The sequence below is a fragment of the Stegodyphus dumicola genome, chromosome 4 (assembly GCF_044657685.1).
Source record: "Stegodyphus dumicola isolate Sdum_Otavi_A_Nest chromosome 4, ASM4465768v1".
NCBI classification, from domain to species: domain Eukaryota; kingdom Metazoa; phylum Arthropoda; class Arachnida; order Araneae; family Eresidae; genus Stegodyphus; species Stegodyphus dumicola.
Genome location: NC_140771.1, coordinates 162,485,331 through 162,503,883, shown reverse-complemented (window position 1 = coordinate 162,503,883; position 18,553 = coordinate 162,485,331). Strand labels below are relative to the sequence as shown.

The 18,553-nt window shown below is 33.3% G+C and overlaps 1 protein-coding gene across 1 annotated transcript in view; it reads left to right on the top strand.

Moving 5' to 3' along the window:
- The first annotated feature begins 3,011 nt into the window (after positions 1–3,011).
- Positions 3,012–18,553, top strand: part of LOC118197345 (NIF3-like protein 1) — an 80,588-nt gene continuing 65,046 nt past the window's right edge. The window contains exons 1-2 of the mRNA XM_085815718.1: positions 3,012–3,385; positions 8,246–8,492. Coding sequence (XP_085671844.1) covers positions 3,107–3,385; positions 8,246–8,492 — 526 coding nt within the window. The 5' untranslated portion in view covers positions 3,012–3,106. The remainder of the gene's footprint in view (positions 3,386–8,245; positions 8,493–18,553) is intronic.

The window sequence follows — 18,553 nt, the reverse complement described above, 5'->3', positions numbered from 1 at the left end:
AAAATTACCAATTCTTTAATAATTCATGAAATCTCAAAATTACTAAAAAGGAATAACTGTTATGAAAAACGGATGCCGCATAGTATACAAATGATTACGATTCACCACTAATGAATTATCATTTACCTCAAAGAAAGAAGACAATTCAGAATTTTCCTTTAGGTTCTTTTGAGTAACAGCAGCAGATGAACACTATTGAAATTCTCTGTTTAAAAAATTAATTTATATGCAATGAAGTATAATAAATATCAATTTAGAGCAAAGAGTTCATGAACAAAAATTTATAGATTCTGTAGTACTTCATGCATTTGCATAAAAAAGCTACTTTGTTTGAAGTTGCTGTTCAGTTTCTGAAGGAGCTTTCACATTCAACTGTGATGGCAGTTTCCTGTGGAATAAAATAATTATGATTACACTTTTCTGCATTATTTTGTAAAAAAACAATTTTAGAGCATCAAAGCTAAAGTCAAGCTGTGAAATGCACTGCAAACTATCCTGTATGCTGTTTTTTTCCTTTATTCTGTAGATTATATATGTTACTGTTTAAATACTATTTTTCCATAAGCAATTTATTAAATAGAACAGCCACACAGTTTTTGAGGTAAGTTTGACAGCTATGCAAAAATTAAGGCCATGGGGGGATGCGTTTTCTCCCCTCAGCAGTGATGATTCATTAGAAGATGCTCTCCTCTGCAGTGACTTTAGGCAATATTTTCAGCAATCAGAAGATTAACTGCCTAGTAGGCTGTATTATTTTCTTAACAAATATTAAATGAGCAGCTGGTAAGTTATAACATATATATATAAACACTAACAATAATGCATATAGTTAATAAACTCAGCCATTTATGACGCTCAGATTTTCAGAAACCAGAAGAAATACATACTAATCACTAGCAAAAATGCCATTTATTAAATTAAGACTGGCAAAGGACTGATTCTTTTGTACCAAAATATCCTACATGTACATATAAAAATTCTCTGTACTTCGTCATTCACTTTCAAATTTGCCGTTATCTTAATAGATGCGTCATTTGCAGCATGTTAGAATCATAGGACAAGGACTGATTTCAAAGTGATGCACTTTAAAAAGATTTATTATAAACACACATAAATATTTATCTGATTGTAATTCTTTGTGCATGAAAGTGATCTGTAGTCACAAGGTTAATGTCTTTTAAACAGCTACAGTTTGAAACAAATTGATGTTTATCACCTGTGTAATCCCAACGGAACATATAAGACAAATAAAATTTACTTGCGTAATTTTTTATTGTGAATGGAAAAATTACTTATTTTCCAAGAAAATATCTCAAGCTTGCCACAGAAATAAAGAATTTATTTCAGAGTTTGGCAAAGTGAAATTTAAAAGTGTGTTTATTATCAAGTAGATTATATGCAAATGTGATTTCTTGCATTGTAGCCTTCAAATAACATGGGAATGGATAGCAAGTTAAACTTTTTTTGCGTGAAACAGAACTTTGCACTGAGTATCTCTAACCATATTTCTACAAACAGAAATAATTTTGCAGTTGAATATGGATTTTTTTTCTAGTGTTTGAGCTTGCATGAGAATAGTTGTGTCATCAACAAAGAAAATTTGAATTTTACAGTGTTGGGAAGAATTATAAGCACATATATAATAAAATAAGGAACTCAGTCTTGGGCCTCTTGTTCTGTAATCTGCCTCTGCACTGAAATGATCCATGACAGATAAAAATTCCTCATTAAAGAAGCCACTACATAAGCCTTTGAGAACATTAGAAATTTGAATGTTATTGACTGGGCGATTACGTTCTCCAGCTGTCACAACTAAGTGCAATAGCTGTTTTATCAAGGAAGCATTAAGTTTTTTCAAGAAAACAATATACAAGTTGTATTCTTAGGCATTGAATTCTACTTGTCAAATTTCATTACTTTAAAAAGAAAAATGAATAAAGATTTTGATAGTTCAACAGTTGCTTAGTGTGATTCAGAAATTCATAGCTTGGCTGACAAACAGATTGCTTAAATATTTAATGCCTTGCTGTAAAAATATTTCTTTGTGTTTGAATTTCGAAGAAGGAAAGAAATTATATATATATATATACATACCTCGACAGAGCTGATTCAGCAACAACTTCAGAATACAGACGAGAGGCTGAAGATGTTAAAATATCGCTGCCGCCATCACAGAGAGGAGGAAAATCCAATGAACTTCGAAGCTCTATTTTACTGGTACTTTTGGAACTCTCAGCTAAAAGTTGCGTCAAAACTTGAACAAACAGTGTAGCTAACTGCCGTGTTCCTGCTGCATTCAAATGCAGCCCATCCAGAGCCATGCATCCACTCCAGTCACGAGATGACATGCAGAAGGTTACATTATCCAGCTCTTCACAGAGATCAATCATTTTTTCATTAAACTGAGAACTCTTGTTGTTGACAGAGCGCAGTAGAGGTCGCAATTCGTCTCTCTCATTATAAGTTAAATACTTCGAATCCACTCTGGGCAAAATTCCTGATATGACTACCCGCGCATACGGATTCACTCTACTCACTTCCCGAATTAAACTTTTATATTTTAAGACACTGTTATACACAGTAGAATCCATATTATTGGTCCCTACATGAAAAAGGATACAATCGTATTCATTAAAGGATGAAATTTTTTTGGTCAATCTTTCTATTGTTATGCCCGGAAACGCGAGAGCATGCAGTTTATTATCATACAGCTGAGACGGTAAATATCGGTACATATATTTAATCATGGAATCACCGGTTATCAGAACCTTCATAGTCGATTACAAGTTATAAAAACTTCAAAATTACAAGCCCGTTAGAACACGCCGAACGACCTAATATTAATAATACTACTACGAACAATGACAGATTGAACAAAAGCTTGGCTACTTTTGAACAATGCACTTGGCTCTAAAATTTATTCTGGTAACCTTACATTGCATCAGCGATTTCGAAAGGCATCATGGGAAAAAGTACACATTTTTCGGTAAACTTCCGGTATCAGGGACTCAGTTATCTGTAAAATTCGTTAGTTGCAGGTTTACTTTTGCATACATGAGAAGAATTGGCAACAATTCGTCTTGTTTACTAAGCCGTCAGATACGTTATGTTGGAAGTATTCCTAAAACATGAAGTAAGGGGGTTGCGTAAACATTGTAAGATTCTGCTCAGCTTGTTACAATTAGAAAGCTGTTCGACTACAAAACGCACACTAACAAATTTTATTTTAAAGAGGAAATATTTTTTAAAACGTCCTATTATTTGTATTCGCACCTTAATGGATCTGTCAAAAGTCGTGAAGATATTTGAAGATGTAATAGACCCTAATCTCTCAGAATCCTGGGACAATACTGGGTTGCTGATCGAGCCATCAAAAGAAAAACTAGTAAGTGTGATTTATGGCACAAATAAAAGGAAGATATTTTCTGATTATCCTCACCATTGCTTGGTTTCAACTTTTCAGCAGCATTACCTTATATTCGATTATATACGCGACAGTAGCCAACCCCTTGCATTCGCACATTGCTCATGAACTTTGTGCACGTGGATCTACTCACTGTATCATTCATTTCTCTGATAAGTGTTTTTAAAATGTTTCAAAAGTTGTAAATAACGGCCATATTTTTGTTCTTGTGTTACTCAAAATTTGTGTCTCAAAAAAAAAAGTGCCTTTTTTTTAGACTAACATACGATTTTCGCTAAATCGCCAATGAAACATGCTACCCATGATGAATTGAATAAAAATATGAGGGATATGCTGCCAGTGAAAAATATAATGCTCCATATATAGGAAATCATTAAGAAATATTGTAAAATAAGATAGATAACACTGAAAATTTTCAAATGATGTTTATAGTTATTTTACAGGAAATGCGGGTCTCCTTTTACTTTGCTGTTGTATCCATTATCTTCTGCTACTAAAAAGAGCAATTTAAAAAAATAACAATAATTGCTGTATTTTGCAATGACCAGTTTTCTAATAAACCAAAATTGGGGAAAGTGCAGAATCACCCACTGCTTGGCGTGTTTATAAGAATTGCACGTACTCGGTATCCATGTACACGTCGACCTATTTTCACATAAAAAAAAACATCCCAGAATTGCACCAAAATGGCATTGCACACATTCTTGACTATCCATGTACACATCAATCTACTTTCACTTAAAAAGTCAAAGAAAATTGTAAAAAGCGCCAAACAAATAAGTGAGCGATTCTGCACTTTAGCCCCAAAATTGTATTAAACATGAAAAATACATGTTTTATAAATTTAATAATTTTACTTTATCCTTTCTTTTATAAATTTACCAAATTTTGTTAAAGTATGTGTCTTAAAAACCAAGCAGGAAATGTGATAGCTTGATTAAAAAGAAAACTATAGCTCTTGCACAGTTTTGAGTTTATATCCTCCAGTTACTCAACTTTGATAAATGTTACGTTTATTAACATTGCACTTTTCAGAAAGTCTTTAGTGACTTTCTGAAAAGACGATGGAACATGAATTATAAACTTCAGTGTAATGCTAAACAAATCAGTGACTGGTGTGTTTTTCTTTTACTGTATTTTATTTTACTTAAGATGGGTCAAATAGCTCTATTCTACACATGAATGTTTTTAAAAAAGAAATATATCTTACTTATAAATGGCAGTAAATAATAGATACCTTATTGGTTTTGTGGAAAAACTTATCAAAAAAATTAACACCTAAGATGCTGCAATTATATCTCAAAAAGTAACTGTTACTGATGTAAAAATCAAATAGATCTAAATCGTTTGCAACCTTTCTTTGCTATTTTACCCCATGCATCAATTCTGTTTTCAAAAGATTATTGTTATAATCCCAACACCATTAATTTAGAAATTATTCAGAACTGAAAAATCAGGCACCACAACATAGATATTTCAGTTGTGTATCCCGATCAACAATGAAGATTGAAACATTGAAGCTCAGTACATCAGTTCATCATCTAAAGAATTATCAGTAAGAATTGCCAAGCATTAAAAAATAGGTAAAAGTATATTTACAGGTATCCCTTGGTGAAAATTGGCGATTTTTGGCAGAACATGGATACCGAGTTTGTGCATGACTTGTTATTTGGTCTTTGTGTAGCGCCGATTTTAAAAATTAACACAAAGACCAAATAACAAGTCAAAGAATTGCATAAACTCAGTATCCATGTACACATTGACCTGTTTTCACTTAAAAAACATTGCAGAATTGCACAAACTAGGCATTGCACACTCCCTTGACTTTATCCATATACACGTCGACCTATTTTTCACTTAAACATCAAAGAATTGCGCACTCCCTTGACTTTGTCCATGTACACATCGATATAGTTTCACTTAAAAAGTTAAACATCCAATTCTAGGTTAAAGTGTATTTACGAAACATTCAACGATTAGAGTAGACTTTAAGGTACCCCCTTGTATTATTATGGTGAAGTTGTTTCATTTATGGTAGCATGAGTAGTTGAATGTTATGGAAACCCTATTGTGACGTAATCGGGTGCATGATTCTGGGAAATTTTGAATCATGGGATGTTTTGTAAGTACTTTTGAGTTGTGTGTGTTGGTTTTATTATTTAGACAGTAGAATGGCTGAATGAAGTAAGATTAATTTCAAGTTTCTGTACGATTTGGAACAAAAGGGAAAAGAGCATTAATTGACTGGTGTGTAAATGAAGGTTTGCACAGTAACCATTATAAGTGTCCTGTATGTAGGAAGGATATGTGTTTAGTCGAACGTAAAAACCGTTTAGATGACGCCGATATACGGATTCGAGTTCAGATAATTTTAGGGAGTTTTTGGATGCTGTTAAGGGATTTTGTGTGCCACAGACTAAAGAGAAAGGAACTTCGAAATAGGGGAAGCGGGTATTTGCTTTTTGTAGTGCTAAAATTTATAACATGTTTTTCCTTTTTTATGTTATTTTATTGTTTGGTTTAAAATGTAGTTTATTGAGATTATGTATTTTTTGGTTGCCTCTATTGTAGAATTGTGTGCTCCTTTGACTTATTAAGTGAAAATATATCGATGTGTACATGGACAAAGTGAAGGGAGTGCGCAATGCAAGTTTGGGCAATTCTTAAATTTTTTTTTAAGTGAAAATAGGTTGATGTGTACATGGATAAAGTCAAGGAAGTGCACAATGCCATTTTTGTGCAATTCGGGGATTTTTTTTAAAGTAAAAATAGGTCAATCTGTACATGGATACCGAGTTTGTGCAATTTTGTCTTGTTATTTTGAATTTGTGTAGTGGCGAATTTTGCGTCAAACATTACCATTATGCAAGCTATAATAATAAGTGAAAGAATTGCACAAACTGGTTATCCATGTACCGCCAAAAATCGCCAAGGGGTACCCTAAAATATACTTTTACCCATTCAACTACTCAGATTACCATAAATGAAACAACAACTTCACAATAAATGAAACAACAAGTTGGTGATAAATGAAACAAGAACGAGGCAATAAATGAAACACGACTTTGTGATAATACAAGGGGTACCCTTCAGTCCACTGTATCCAAAAAATATTTACAAATTCTCTGCTAATTAGTAAGTCAACAAAAACAGCATAATGTTGGTTAAATACACCTTACAGCATCGAAACTTAGAAACTGAATGTGTTAACTCTTTCGCATCAAGAGAGGGCAGAATCTTTTTTCCCCGAACAAAAAATGCCCGTGTCTAAGAATTTCTCCTGGAATGATTTTCCTTCCCCCATGACAAATTGAATACTACAGCGCTAACAATAACCTACTTAAATAAAGTGAGAACTTCTTTCTTGGACACTTTCATCCTGTGTGAATTTCACCCTTGGGACGGGATTGCAACTTCGGGCATCAAAAGCTAAACACTGACAGTAAACAAAGGAAAGAGAAGGTGCATTAAAATAATAGAACTACTTTTAGTAGCTTCAAAAGAATGATTTACATATGATTTAACAACACCTGAAAGCAATGAGTAATGCAGTAACTTGATAGGGAAAAGCACTAAGTAGGAAATTATTCAGGCGTTTCTGGCGTCCAGCCGATGTCTGAATGCTCAGATGTTTGAGGTGGCTTCGATGCGAAAGAATTAAAGCAAAAATCATTACCAACCCCTGCATCAAAATAACCTCCAAATCGGGGATACATTAGAAATTGCCACTAGACCATGTTGCAATAGAGACCTTCCTGTCAAATTACCATATATCGGCTGCTGATTTGGAGTACAGGAACTCTATTGTAAAGTAATAAAAGGGGAATCTTGATCGAGCAATTCATTCCAACTCCACCTGACAAAATAGATAGGTAATCTCTGAAAGCTGATACTTTTTTATATGTTTAAATGTGGTTTTTAGCATGTTAACCTAGAACATTTTTTTTTTGCTCATTTTTAACAAATACATAGTTAAATTCAAATGCTTACAGAAATTTGCAACAATATTTATTGCAAAGACTATGTTGAATAGAATGTTATGTAACTTATTATTTGAGTGGCAATCTTTTTGCCCACCCCACCCAAAAAATAGTTGAATAAATTCATATTAATAATGTAATAAATAAGAAAAAGGAGATACAGTCATGTAATCATTGTGTGGAGGATTTCTCAAAATGATATATAATTCCTTTTTCTTAAAAAAATTACTTGCTTAGCTAATAACAAATAGAATATATCCATGAATAGTCTCTCATTATTTAGTATATTTGCCTAAATATAAAATGAGATTTTAAGAATTTTGCTGAGTGTAAATTTATGCGAGTTATTCAGCTTTACTAATCACAGGTATCTCTAGTTAGTGCTGTGTTAATACTTATAAAACTATTATAAGCTTAAAATGCTTATTAGTGTATATGTACTTGAATACATAAAATCCATTTTTAGACAATCAGATATTTAATTATAGTTTTCTATATACTGTATTTGACGGCATATAAGATGCACTTTTTTTCCCTAAATTTGGTCTCAAAAAAGTTACCTGTGTCTTATACGTGAAGGACACAGGTTAACTTTCAATACTGAATGCAATTTTTAGCCCAGATAAAGGTCTAGACACACATAACTTTTTCTACATCTACATGTGTGTGGCCTTCTAAATAAGGGTGTGTCTTATATGCAGTATATGTTTATAAATGAATGGCCAATAATGCATAAAAAACTCAGTTCTTATCAGTTTAACATTCAAAAGAAGCAAACTCAGTTTCTCCTGCTATGTATTTATACATTCAAACAGTGAAAAATCTTTTTTGTTAATTCCAGGTTTCTGTGATACTATTTACAAATGATTTGACAGATGCAGTTTTGAAAGAAGCAACATCAATAAAAGGTGATCTTGTAGTATCGTACCATCCTCCACTTTTCTCTGCTATCAAATCATTGAAAAGGACAAACTGGAAGGACCGTATTATTCTTCAATGCATAGAAAATTCAATTGCTGTATATTCTCCTCATACTGCATGTGATGCTGTAAAAGGGGGTGTTAATGATTGGTTAATCAACTGTTTCGGTGAGTTTTATTATATTTTCATTTTATAAATTCTCTGAAGCATATCTAATAGTAACTAATATTAAGTGCACGAAGAGTCCTGGAGGTACTTAAAAAAATTATGAAAAGATACAGGATGCTTATCACCTGTTCTGAGCTATCTGCAGCATTATTGAAAGCATTTATTAAAAAAGCTGACATTGTTGAAGCATCTTAATGAAGTGATGGCAAAGAAATTAAAGAACTATAATAAGATCTGATTTGCAACCATATCAGGAGGCAGAACTTGTTAAGAAACAGTTGTTTGTAGAAACAGGTACTGGTAGAAGGTAAGCCAATATGTCTATAGTACAATTCATGAATGAAGTAATGCTCTACCTATCTAACTAGTAAGCTTCTTCCCCAGTTTGGTATTCCAGGAGAAAATGTCCCAGAGAGTAATCCAAAAGTTTCCCATCCCTACCACCAACAGAGGACTTTCAGATTATCGTGTATTTTCAGTGCCCCTTGCCACACTGACACTATACATTTTCATATAACATGCCTTCTCTGGGATTGAAACGCGGACTGTTTGGTATGGCAATCAGCCTCATTAACGATTATCGCATCTGAGTGGTACTTTGTAGAAATAATAACATACGATGTTCTTAAGAATACTGAACTGTGGTTACTGGCTAATTGAATACCAGTTCAGTGCACCAGACACTAGCACTGATCATGGGATTTGATACCCTATCCTATAAAAGTTTACAATAAGATGCCCCTTGATATTTTTGCTGATTTTTATGACTCCCAGAATGATGGCAAGAAGCTGTGTTCCCAAGACAGCTGCCATCCAAAACAACACCGAAAATGTATGTTACAAGAACAACAAAAGTACTCACTGTGTGTGTTCTTGGCTATATCTCATCGTCAGTGTCAGATGACTGCTGCACATACATTATGCAAATCATGTAATCCCGGAATTGATCCTCTTTCTCCTGATTATGGTATTGGCAATGCCACATAAACTCTGCAAAATAGGAACATCATTCAGCAACTGCCTAAGACTGCTTGCGAAACTCATGCTTAATGTGGCTCCACGTGCCCTCAATAATGTTGGTCTGAGTGCCAGTTTAGAGCATCTTTCTCATGGGAAACCCACTCATAGTATCTAATTAGTCCTTATACTAGACTAGATGCATATCTGTTATACAAACTTCACATTCATACTGAGAACTAGGTAAACCTTCATTCATATACCAATCAGTCATAACTTAACCTTTCACTTTAAATCATGGAAAAAAAAATTGAGTATTTGTCTTACCAGACATACTTTTGTGGAGGTGAGGTACAGAGATTAATTAGAAACAGCCAGCTAATGAAAACTGAAGGTCAAATAATGACAATTAAAATTCCAACAATTTAAAATACTGTCAGAATTCTAAATCCATGATCAAGAGCTACATGATACACGTATTAAAAATCACGTAGCCCTCAATCACTAAACTAAGAAGTTCTAATGCAGAGATGGTAAAACTATAACCCGCGAATAGAATTTTAATTTGGCGCTGTCTGAAGCAAATTAAAAGAAATGTGTATTTATATATCCATCTCCTTTTCTACTTTGTTTAAATATTATTTTTTTTTCCTTTCTTTTTTCCAAAGGCCTGATGATCATTTCACTTTCTCTATTTTTGAACACTGGTAGTTCGGTCCGAGGTTCGAATCCCACGAACGGGCTAGCTGCATGGGCATTTTCGTGGTTTTCCCCATGTGTAACGTGTATACAAGCCAGTTTCCATTAGAAAGTCCTCCATGAAGGCATCCCTCCCCTTAGGCAGATAGCTCTCATGTGCTTTGCCATAATTAAATACACACTATTTTTGTTCTGCAAACCATAAATCGACAAAAATAGCAAGCACAGACAGCTTTCAATCGGTAAAGTGTTAAAAGTTCTTTGTTAGTTATAGCTGCAACTTGGCACCAACAAGCATTATCTCTTTCTCAGGGAGCAGACATGTGAGAATCCAATATAGATGAATTAGGTTTCACATGTGGCAGACTGTACGCTTTAAGCTCCAGCCAGTGGCTTTTCCTTTTATTGCAAGTTCTAATATTATTGATTGCATATGGAAAGATTGCGGACATATAGCATGTTATGGACAGCATCATTGTTAAAAGTGGTGAAATTAATTACAATTATAGTGTAGCTAGTGCTTGTTTGGGTTATTCGTAAAATATTTCAGCCCCAAAACGGCTACTGAAAAACGTAAAGTTGAATGCCGTGCTTTTAAACGTGAATGGACCTGGAAATATAAAAAGTTGTAAAAGCTAAACCAGTGTGTTTCATCTGCAATGAAACTGTAGCAGTCTTCAAAGAATATAACATTTCCCATCATTTCCCATCTAAGCATAAGAATTCCAATTATGAAGCAATGTCCAAATATGAAAGAAAACAAAATGCAGAAAGTCTTTGTAAAAAAATGTCAGACCGACAAAATGTTTTCAAGAAGGTAAACGGTATCCAAGAAGTAGCTACACATGCAAGGTACATTGTAGCATACAATATTGCTACAAATAATAAAGCTCTCAGTGGTGGAGAGTTCGTTAAACAATGCATGTTCCAGGTTTGTGATGTTTTATGTCCAGACATGAAAAATAATTTTGAGACTGTATGGTGAATTCTTGAATCGAACACATCGATAAAAATTTGACATCACAAATAGAATCAAAGATTGGCTAGTTTAAATTTTGCTCCATAGCAATGGATGAAAGCACTGATATAAATGATATTGCTCAATTAGTATTATTTATAAGAGGTGTTGATGAGAACTTTGAAATTACCGAGGAACTGGCGTGCATGCACTCTTTAAAGGGATCTACAATGGGATGTGATATCTTTTGTGAATTTCAGGAAGAGCTTTTAACTTTGAAAGGGCCTAAAACAAATATATGTAATATCACAACCAATGGAGCACAAAATATGACAGGAAAAATTTGATTTCTTGAACTCATTAATCAAAACGGGTGTTTGTGCTCCGGGGAAACCCCAGAATTCTGGGGATCGTCGTTCAAAAGGAAGTAGGAATAATAATGAATTATTTATTTTGATCTGGGTAATTTTGTTTGCTTTGAAAGCAGAAAACGCAAGGTCAGTGTGTGTGGTGAAAACTTTTCCTTTCTTTCTCCAAAGGCAGTGATAATGCGTGAAAAGGGAGAAAAAAATTTCTTTTTTGTTCTTTCCTTATTGCGAGTTATGACTCATTCCCCCGGTTCTTGGACATTCTCTTCTGGATTCTTTTCGGCAAGGAGGCGCGGCAGAAAAAAAATGGGAGAGACTTCGTTCGTTCGACCAGATGTGCGATCACGTGACTCTGGGTTCAAAGGTCTTATCTCTCCTGGCATGGTGCCAATAAGTAGAGAAGGGGGATTTTTTGCCGTATTAGCTATTTGTCATTGATCGCTTCTCAACTTTTTTTTCTCCGCTGTGTAAAATTTTCGTTTCATTTATTGATGCACGTGTAAATTTTTCGTTTCGCTTATTGAAATATTTTTTTATTTACGTACGCAAAAGAATTTCACCATGAAATTTCTCGATATAAATAGTGATATTATACAATTAGAAGAAGGTGTCCGGAATTAATTTAGTTGGAATTGGATTGAATGGAGAGATGGTAATGGGGATACCATCGGCACATGGTGCAAGAAAATAAATGTTGCTGGACAAGCATATTGCGTTTTTTGTAACTCACTGCTGAAGTATGGTGGGGAAGGATTCAAGGCTTTCACAAATCATTCTAAAACTGTGACATACATAAAATATTTAAAGTGCATTAGACATTCAATGACTTTAAGTAATTATGCTAATTCAAAAAATAGTGATGACTTACTGGAGACTGATGCTCGGCCATTGGATATAGTGACAAGAAAAGCACACCAAGAGGTATTAATAACTTCGTTTATCGCCGAGAATTCTCTTTCTTTCAATGTAGCTCCCAATTTAATTGAACTCTGCAAACAGTTGAGCCGCGATCAGACAACACTAAACTCGTTGGAAATGTCCAGGACTACTGCATGTCATAAGATGAAATATGGGCTCGCAAAAACTATTAAGGAAAATATCATTAAAACTTTAAAGGAGACTCAATTTTCTCTAAATTTGGATGAAAGTACTAGCAATGCTCAAGAAAGTATACTGGCAATATTGGTGCAGTTTTATGACAACAATCAAAATGAAGTTGTAGTTCATCATTTTGCAACTCTAAAGATGGAATCTTGCAATTCAGAAGCTGTTTTTAAAGCAGTTGTTAATACTATTGAAGATAATAATATTCCATGGGCAAACTTAATTAGTGTATTAATGGACTCATGTAACACCATGCGTTTAAAAAAAAAATTGTGTTGAAACCAGACTATGATAAAACAAAGCACCCCACTTATTAGATATTGATGGTGACACATGTCACACAGCTAATAACTGTGCAAAAAAATTTGCTTCATGTTTTGATAGATACTTAAAAGATTTGTTTGATGACATCTATTTTGATATGAAAAGCTGCAGTAAAAGAGAAAATTTTTTCAAAATCTGTGAATCCCTTGCCATTAAAAAACTTAAGCCCTTGAAGAGGCCAGACCATAGGTGGGTGTACATTTTATGTGTTGTAGAAAGAATCAAAGATCTGTGGGATGCTCTTATTGCATTTTATTTTCACTACTTGGATAAAACTGATAAAGGGTATTATTTTTCTTATGTTGAAACTGTATACAATAAAAGAAATATTTCTGCAGCTCAGAAAAAAATTGTTGAAGGGGTGTATTCTTGCTTGCATTCCCAACAACTCACAAAAGATGCTTTAGCTGGGATAAAAAGAATACTAAATGTGTTATTTGTTATGCAAAACAAAACTTTATTGCATATAGCATTATATTCAGCAGTATTACCAGAGTTCAACATATATATTAAATTATTTGAAACAAACAAACAAACAAAAAAAAAAAAAAAACAATGCTTCATTTAATATAATCCAGTATTTATAAATTGATGGCAAAATTTTTCTCTTTTTTTATGAAGCCAGAAAATATAGAGTGCACATCTTATAATGATTTATTAAAGGTTGATGTCACAAATCCAGAATTCTGTTTACCTAGCAAAGTCATATTTACTGGTGCAGAAGCTTCCACTCTCCTGAAGAAATTATCAAAAAATCATCCAATAGCAAAAGAATTCCAAATTTCTCTGATGAAAGCTTATACTAATACAGCACAGCATATGAAACAGAAATTACCCCCTAAAAATTCATATCTAATTAGTTTTACAGCATTAGATCCAGAGCTAAGAGGTAAAACCAGGACAATATTAGGTTTTGAAAAATTATCATCTTTTATGTCCCATATTTTTAGTGATAATGAAAAGTCAAAAGTAGAAGCTGAAATAAGGTTATACCAGAGTGATATTGATATCACCAAAGAAATGCTCTACACATCTGATGAAAGTGGAAATCAAGTCAAGTGTAAAATTGATAAATATTGGTCTAAAGTTTTTAATTTAAAAGATTATTTCACAAATGATTATAAGTATCCTACATTGGCTAAATTGGTCAAAGCCTGCCTTAGCTGCTTCCGTGGCCCATTAGTGGAAAGCGCATTCAACTTAATGGATACACTTGTCACTGACTATAGAACCTCTCTTAAGATTGATTCCCTAGATGCAGTGCAGACTATTAAATATGATTTAATGGCTTCTAAAGAAACCTCATGTGAAAAATATGGCTCAAAAAATCCAATGACTGATCCAATTCACAAAGATCTCTTACTGAATATGAACAGAAGTTGGAAAACATATCAAGAGGACTTAAAAACATGTATTTCAGATGAGTCACCTATAAACGTCTCTGAAAAACCTTCTACATTAGCAGAAAAGCAAACTGCTTCTACCTCTGCATGTGCAGTTCTCGAGGAAATTTCTTCAACTGTAAATGAGGAAAATAAAAGCCAACCTTCCTGCAATTATGAAGTTCACCACAAAAGAAAGACAAGCCCACAAACATCAGAAAATTAAAAAAAAGCAGCAGAAATTAGATAATTTTTTTTAAAGAATTAATTCAGGTAATTTAAAATATTTACATAAAATGTAGTAATTTATATGTTTGAAAATTTATGGTTATTAATTTTGCAAAAAAAGTAATTCATTGAACTTTTATAATTAGGTCATTCAATACTTCATAATTGTAATTTTTCATTTCTCTCCCCTCCCTTCTCGAAACTCCAAAATGTCGGTAGTAAGTCTGTAAAAGTTTCAGGGGATTTTGGGGTCCCACAAACACCCCTGTCAAAACTATCCCGAGAACAATGGTGTTTTTCTACACTGTGTTATAGATCAAGATGTTCTGTGTATATGTGCATTGAATACGAAACCCGTACTTGATGCAGTCATGAAGCTTGTAAATACTATTCAATCTCGTGGGCTTACTCACAGGCAGTTTCGAGATTTTCTTCAGTCCATGCAATCTGAATACTCTGATGTATTACACGAAAGTAAGGTAGCTTAGTGCAGGATGTGTTTTCGACCGAGTTTGGCAGCTGAAAGATGACATTGTGTCGTTTTTCCATGAGAAACAGCGTTCTGTACAGTGTGAAATGTTAGAAGATACAGAATGGCTTTGCATTTTCACAAATCTTCTTTTTCAGATGAACAACTTGAATGTCAAGATGCAAGAGAAAAATCAGTTTGTTCATGATATCTGGGCCCATCTCAAAGCTTTTAATTTTCTCAGTGCATACTTTTTTTTTTTTTTTTTTTTTTTATCAAAATGGGTTAAAAATTTGCATTATTTTTTTATTACATATTTCAAATCTACATCTATTTTAGAGTTAAAATATACAAAAATTTGGTACTATTCGGTTTTGAAGGCTGTAAAAAATCGCAAAACTATTGTTGATGCCAGTGCTGCCAAAAATAATTGCAACAACCCTAACGCAAGAAAGGAAGTATAATAGTAAATAACTATTTAAGATTGATGTTTTAATTTAGCTGAAAGGTTAATTTCATATAATACTTTTCTATTATTATAATTTATATAAAAAGTTCTAGACATGACTGAATGGAAGCATAAGAGTAAATAACTATTTCAGATCATTATTATAATTTATATAAAATTGTTAAACATAACTGAATGGATGCCTGCATCGCTATTTTGCTACCAAGCTATCTCTAAAGCATAATTTCATCTCGTTGGTGTTTCAAACATAATTTTCTAGAATGAATGATGTCTTTTCTATGAAAAAATTCTTGGTAAAGTGCAGAATCACCCACTTATTTGTTTGTTGCTTTTTACAAGAGTAAAAACAATTGGATTTTTGTTAATTTTCTTTTACTTTTTAAGTGAAAATAGGTTGATGTGTACATAGATAAAGTCAAGGGTGTGCACAGTGCCATTTTTGTGGAATTCTGGGATTTTTTTTTTTTTTTTTAAAGTGAAAATAGGTCGATGTGTATATGGATACTGAGTATGTGCAATTCTTAAAAACACGTCAAGCAGTGGGTGATTCTGCACTTTACCCAAAATTCTCTTGCAGACTTTACTTCATAGGCAATTCCCAAATTGTTAAATCCATAGGATATCAAAAAAGGATTTAAAAATTAAACTAGTATTTCAATGACGTCTTAAGAAATATAGTACTATATACAGGGTTCGTACGGTCCTTAAGAGTCCTTAAAAGTCCTTAAGTTTTTTGGAATTGATTTTTGGTCCTTAAAAGTCCTTAATTTTGGCCAAAATCGGCAGAAGGTCCTTAATTTTAATCATCTGAAATTTCTGTCTGTTTTTACGACTACCATTTTGAGTGTGAATTAGCATTTTGCAGAAATATTTTTGGCGATTCACTGACAAATATGGGTATATTTTGAATGGGTTCATGAGTTATAATTTGTTCCTATTTGTAATATAAATAACGGTGGGATACTTGAGTTTCTGAGCAAGAAGTGAAACATAAACATTTCAAAATTATTTCATTTTTTGTACTGAAGAGCTCTCAAACAACTTTCCGCTTTTGGGGATGTGAATTCTTTTATTAAACGGTTCTAAATTTGGCGATTATCAACATTTTGCCGATTTTAAGATCAATATATATAGAAAAATTTTAATTCCGCGATTTGGGAATTTTTTAGACGATTATTTTAGAACATTCTAACATTGATAAATTTCATTAAAATAATGGTAATATATTGGAATTATATTTAAGAAATAACATTAAAATAAAGCATTTTTGTTTTTCAATCTCATGTTAAAAAGTTCCATTTTGGCTACGTATTATACAATTTTTTGAATTTGAAAAATAAGCAAGGAATAATGCTATATATAAAGCACAGTTTACAAAACAGTTTTTAGCAAAAGCAAAATAGCTGTGTAATTAATTAAACATGTCTTTTTAATTTTTTCATGGTAAGAATTTTTCCCATTTCTCTGGGGACCGCGGGACCGACAGTATTAAAGTTAAAAAATAAGTATAGTCTGAATTAAATGTGATCAAATTTAGTTTTAATGAAATTTATTGAAACATTCTAAACAAAAATACGGCTTAGCTTTACACATATTACAATACGAAACAACTATTTTGGTAACATTTTTGGCTATCTTGCATCCAAATAGTTTTGAATTGTCATCATAACATTTCGAACAATACTTTCAGACTTTATGTGCGTCTCCTTCCTTTTTGTATAATTTATGAATAATTTAAGTCGGCAATATTGCACCGCTTGATCTCAATATTGCCGCCGGCTCATTGCTGCCGGCTGAACGGAAAGGATAGCAAATTCGGCGTCAGGCTCAGCGTGTTAAACCTTTACCGTAGTCACGAGGTAAAACACAAAAATATAAAAATTCATGTGAAACTTATTCTTTGCATCTAGTGAGACTTAATGCAAAACAACTTATCACCACTAATGCTTTAGTGGCTTAATAGAAACTTAAAGTATATTAACTGAGTTACAACCCCTGGAATTCTACGCGAAGCTACGACACTAACAGCGTCAGACAGAGGTCAGCTAACTTTCAAAACTTGCTAACTGTACCTACATCAAGCCTTTTAGGTTTGTTCTGATCAGAAGGCCTCTCTTTAGGCAAGCAGGAGTGGTGACAACAGCCAGTCTTTTGTTATAAATCATGTGCTGATTATTATTTTAATACTCATTTTAACCTATGCTGCTTGACATAAAATCTACTTACTATTTACTAAACCTCTAGACTGAGCAAGTATGTGAAAAAATGAGACATTAAAAAAAAAAAAGCTTATTGTTAGTAAAGTGTAAACATACATAATAATTATGTTAATTAAGTTATGTTTAATAATAATGCATCCTACTCTCGTTCAGGCATAGATATAATATTTTTAATTGAATTTATTCAGCTTCCATTTGCTCATGGTATGGTGTGGTATACTGAGATTGCGGCAAAGCACACTAGGGCTATCTGCCTAAGGGGAGGGATGCCTTCGTGGAGGACTTTCTAAGGGAAACTGGCTCATATACACGTTACACATGGGAAAAACCACGAAATTGCCAATGCAGCCAGCCCGTTCGCGGGATTCGAACCTTGGACCGAATTACCAGTGTTCAGCAACTTTACCGCTCGGCCGCTGGTGGGCTTCCATTTGCTCATATGTCCTTCATTTTTTTCATTAATGGTCCTTAAAAGTACTTAATTCCATTGTGCAGAAATGTGTACGAACCCTGTATATAAACTTATGCAGTCTGAAATCAGCGCGTATGGTAGATTCGGCGTGCTGTTTAAATAGGCGTGTTTGCTAGATTTGGCGCTTTTTCGCATACATTTTGGCTGCAATTTTTTTACGGTCCTCAAAACGGAATAGTATCAAAAATTTTTTGTAAAAGAGTTTTTTTGAAATTGAAGAATCTCTCTATATAATAAAACGGTTGATCTTTGGATTATGGTAACTTGGCGAAAATTTGGCGACCAACTCTGCTACAGCAACCCTCTATTTTTTTTTCGCCGCCATTTTGTCTTCACGAAGAAAAGACATGTTTCTTTTCTTTTTATTTACTGAACACTTTTTCCAACAATCTACTAGCCAAATTACACTTA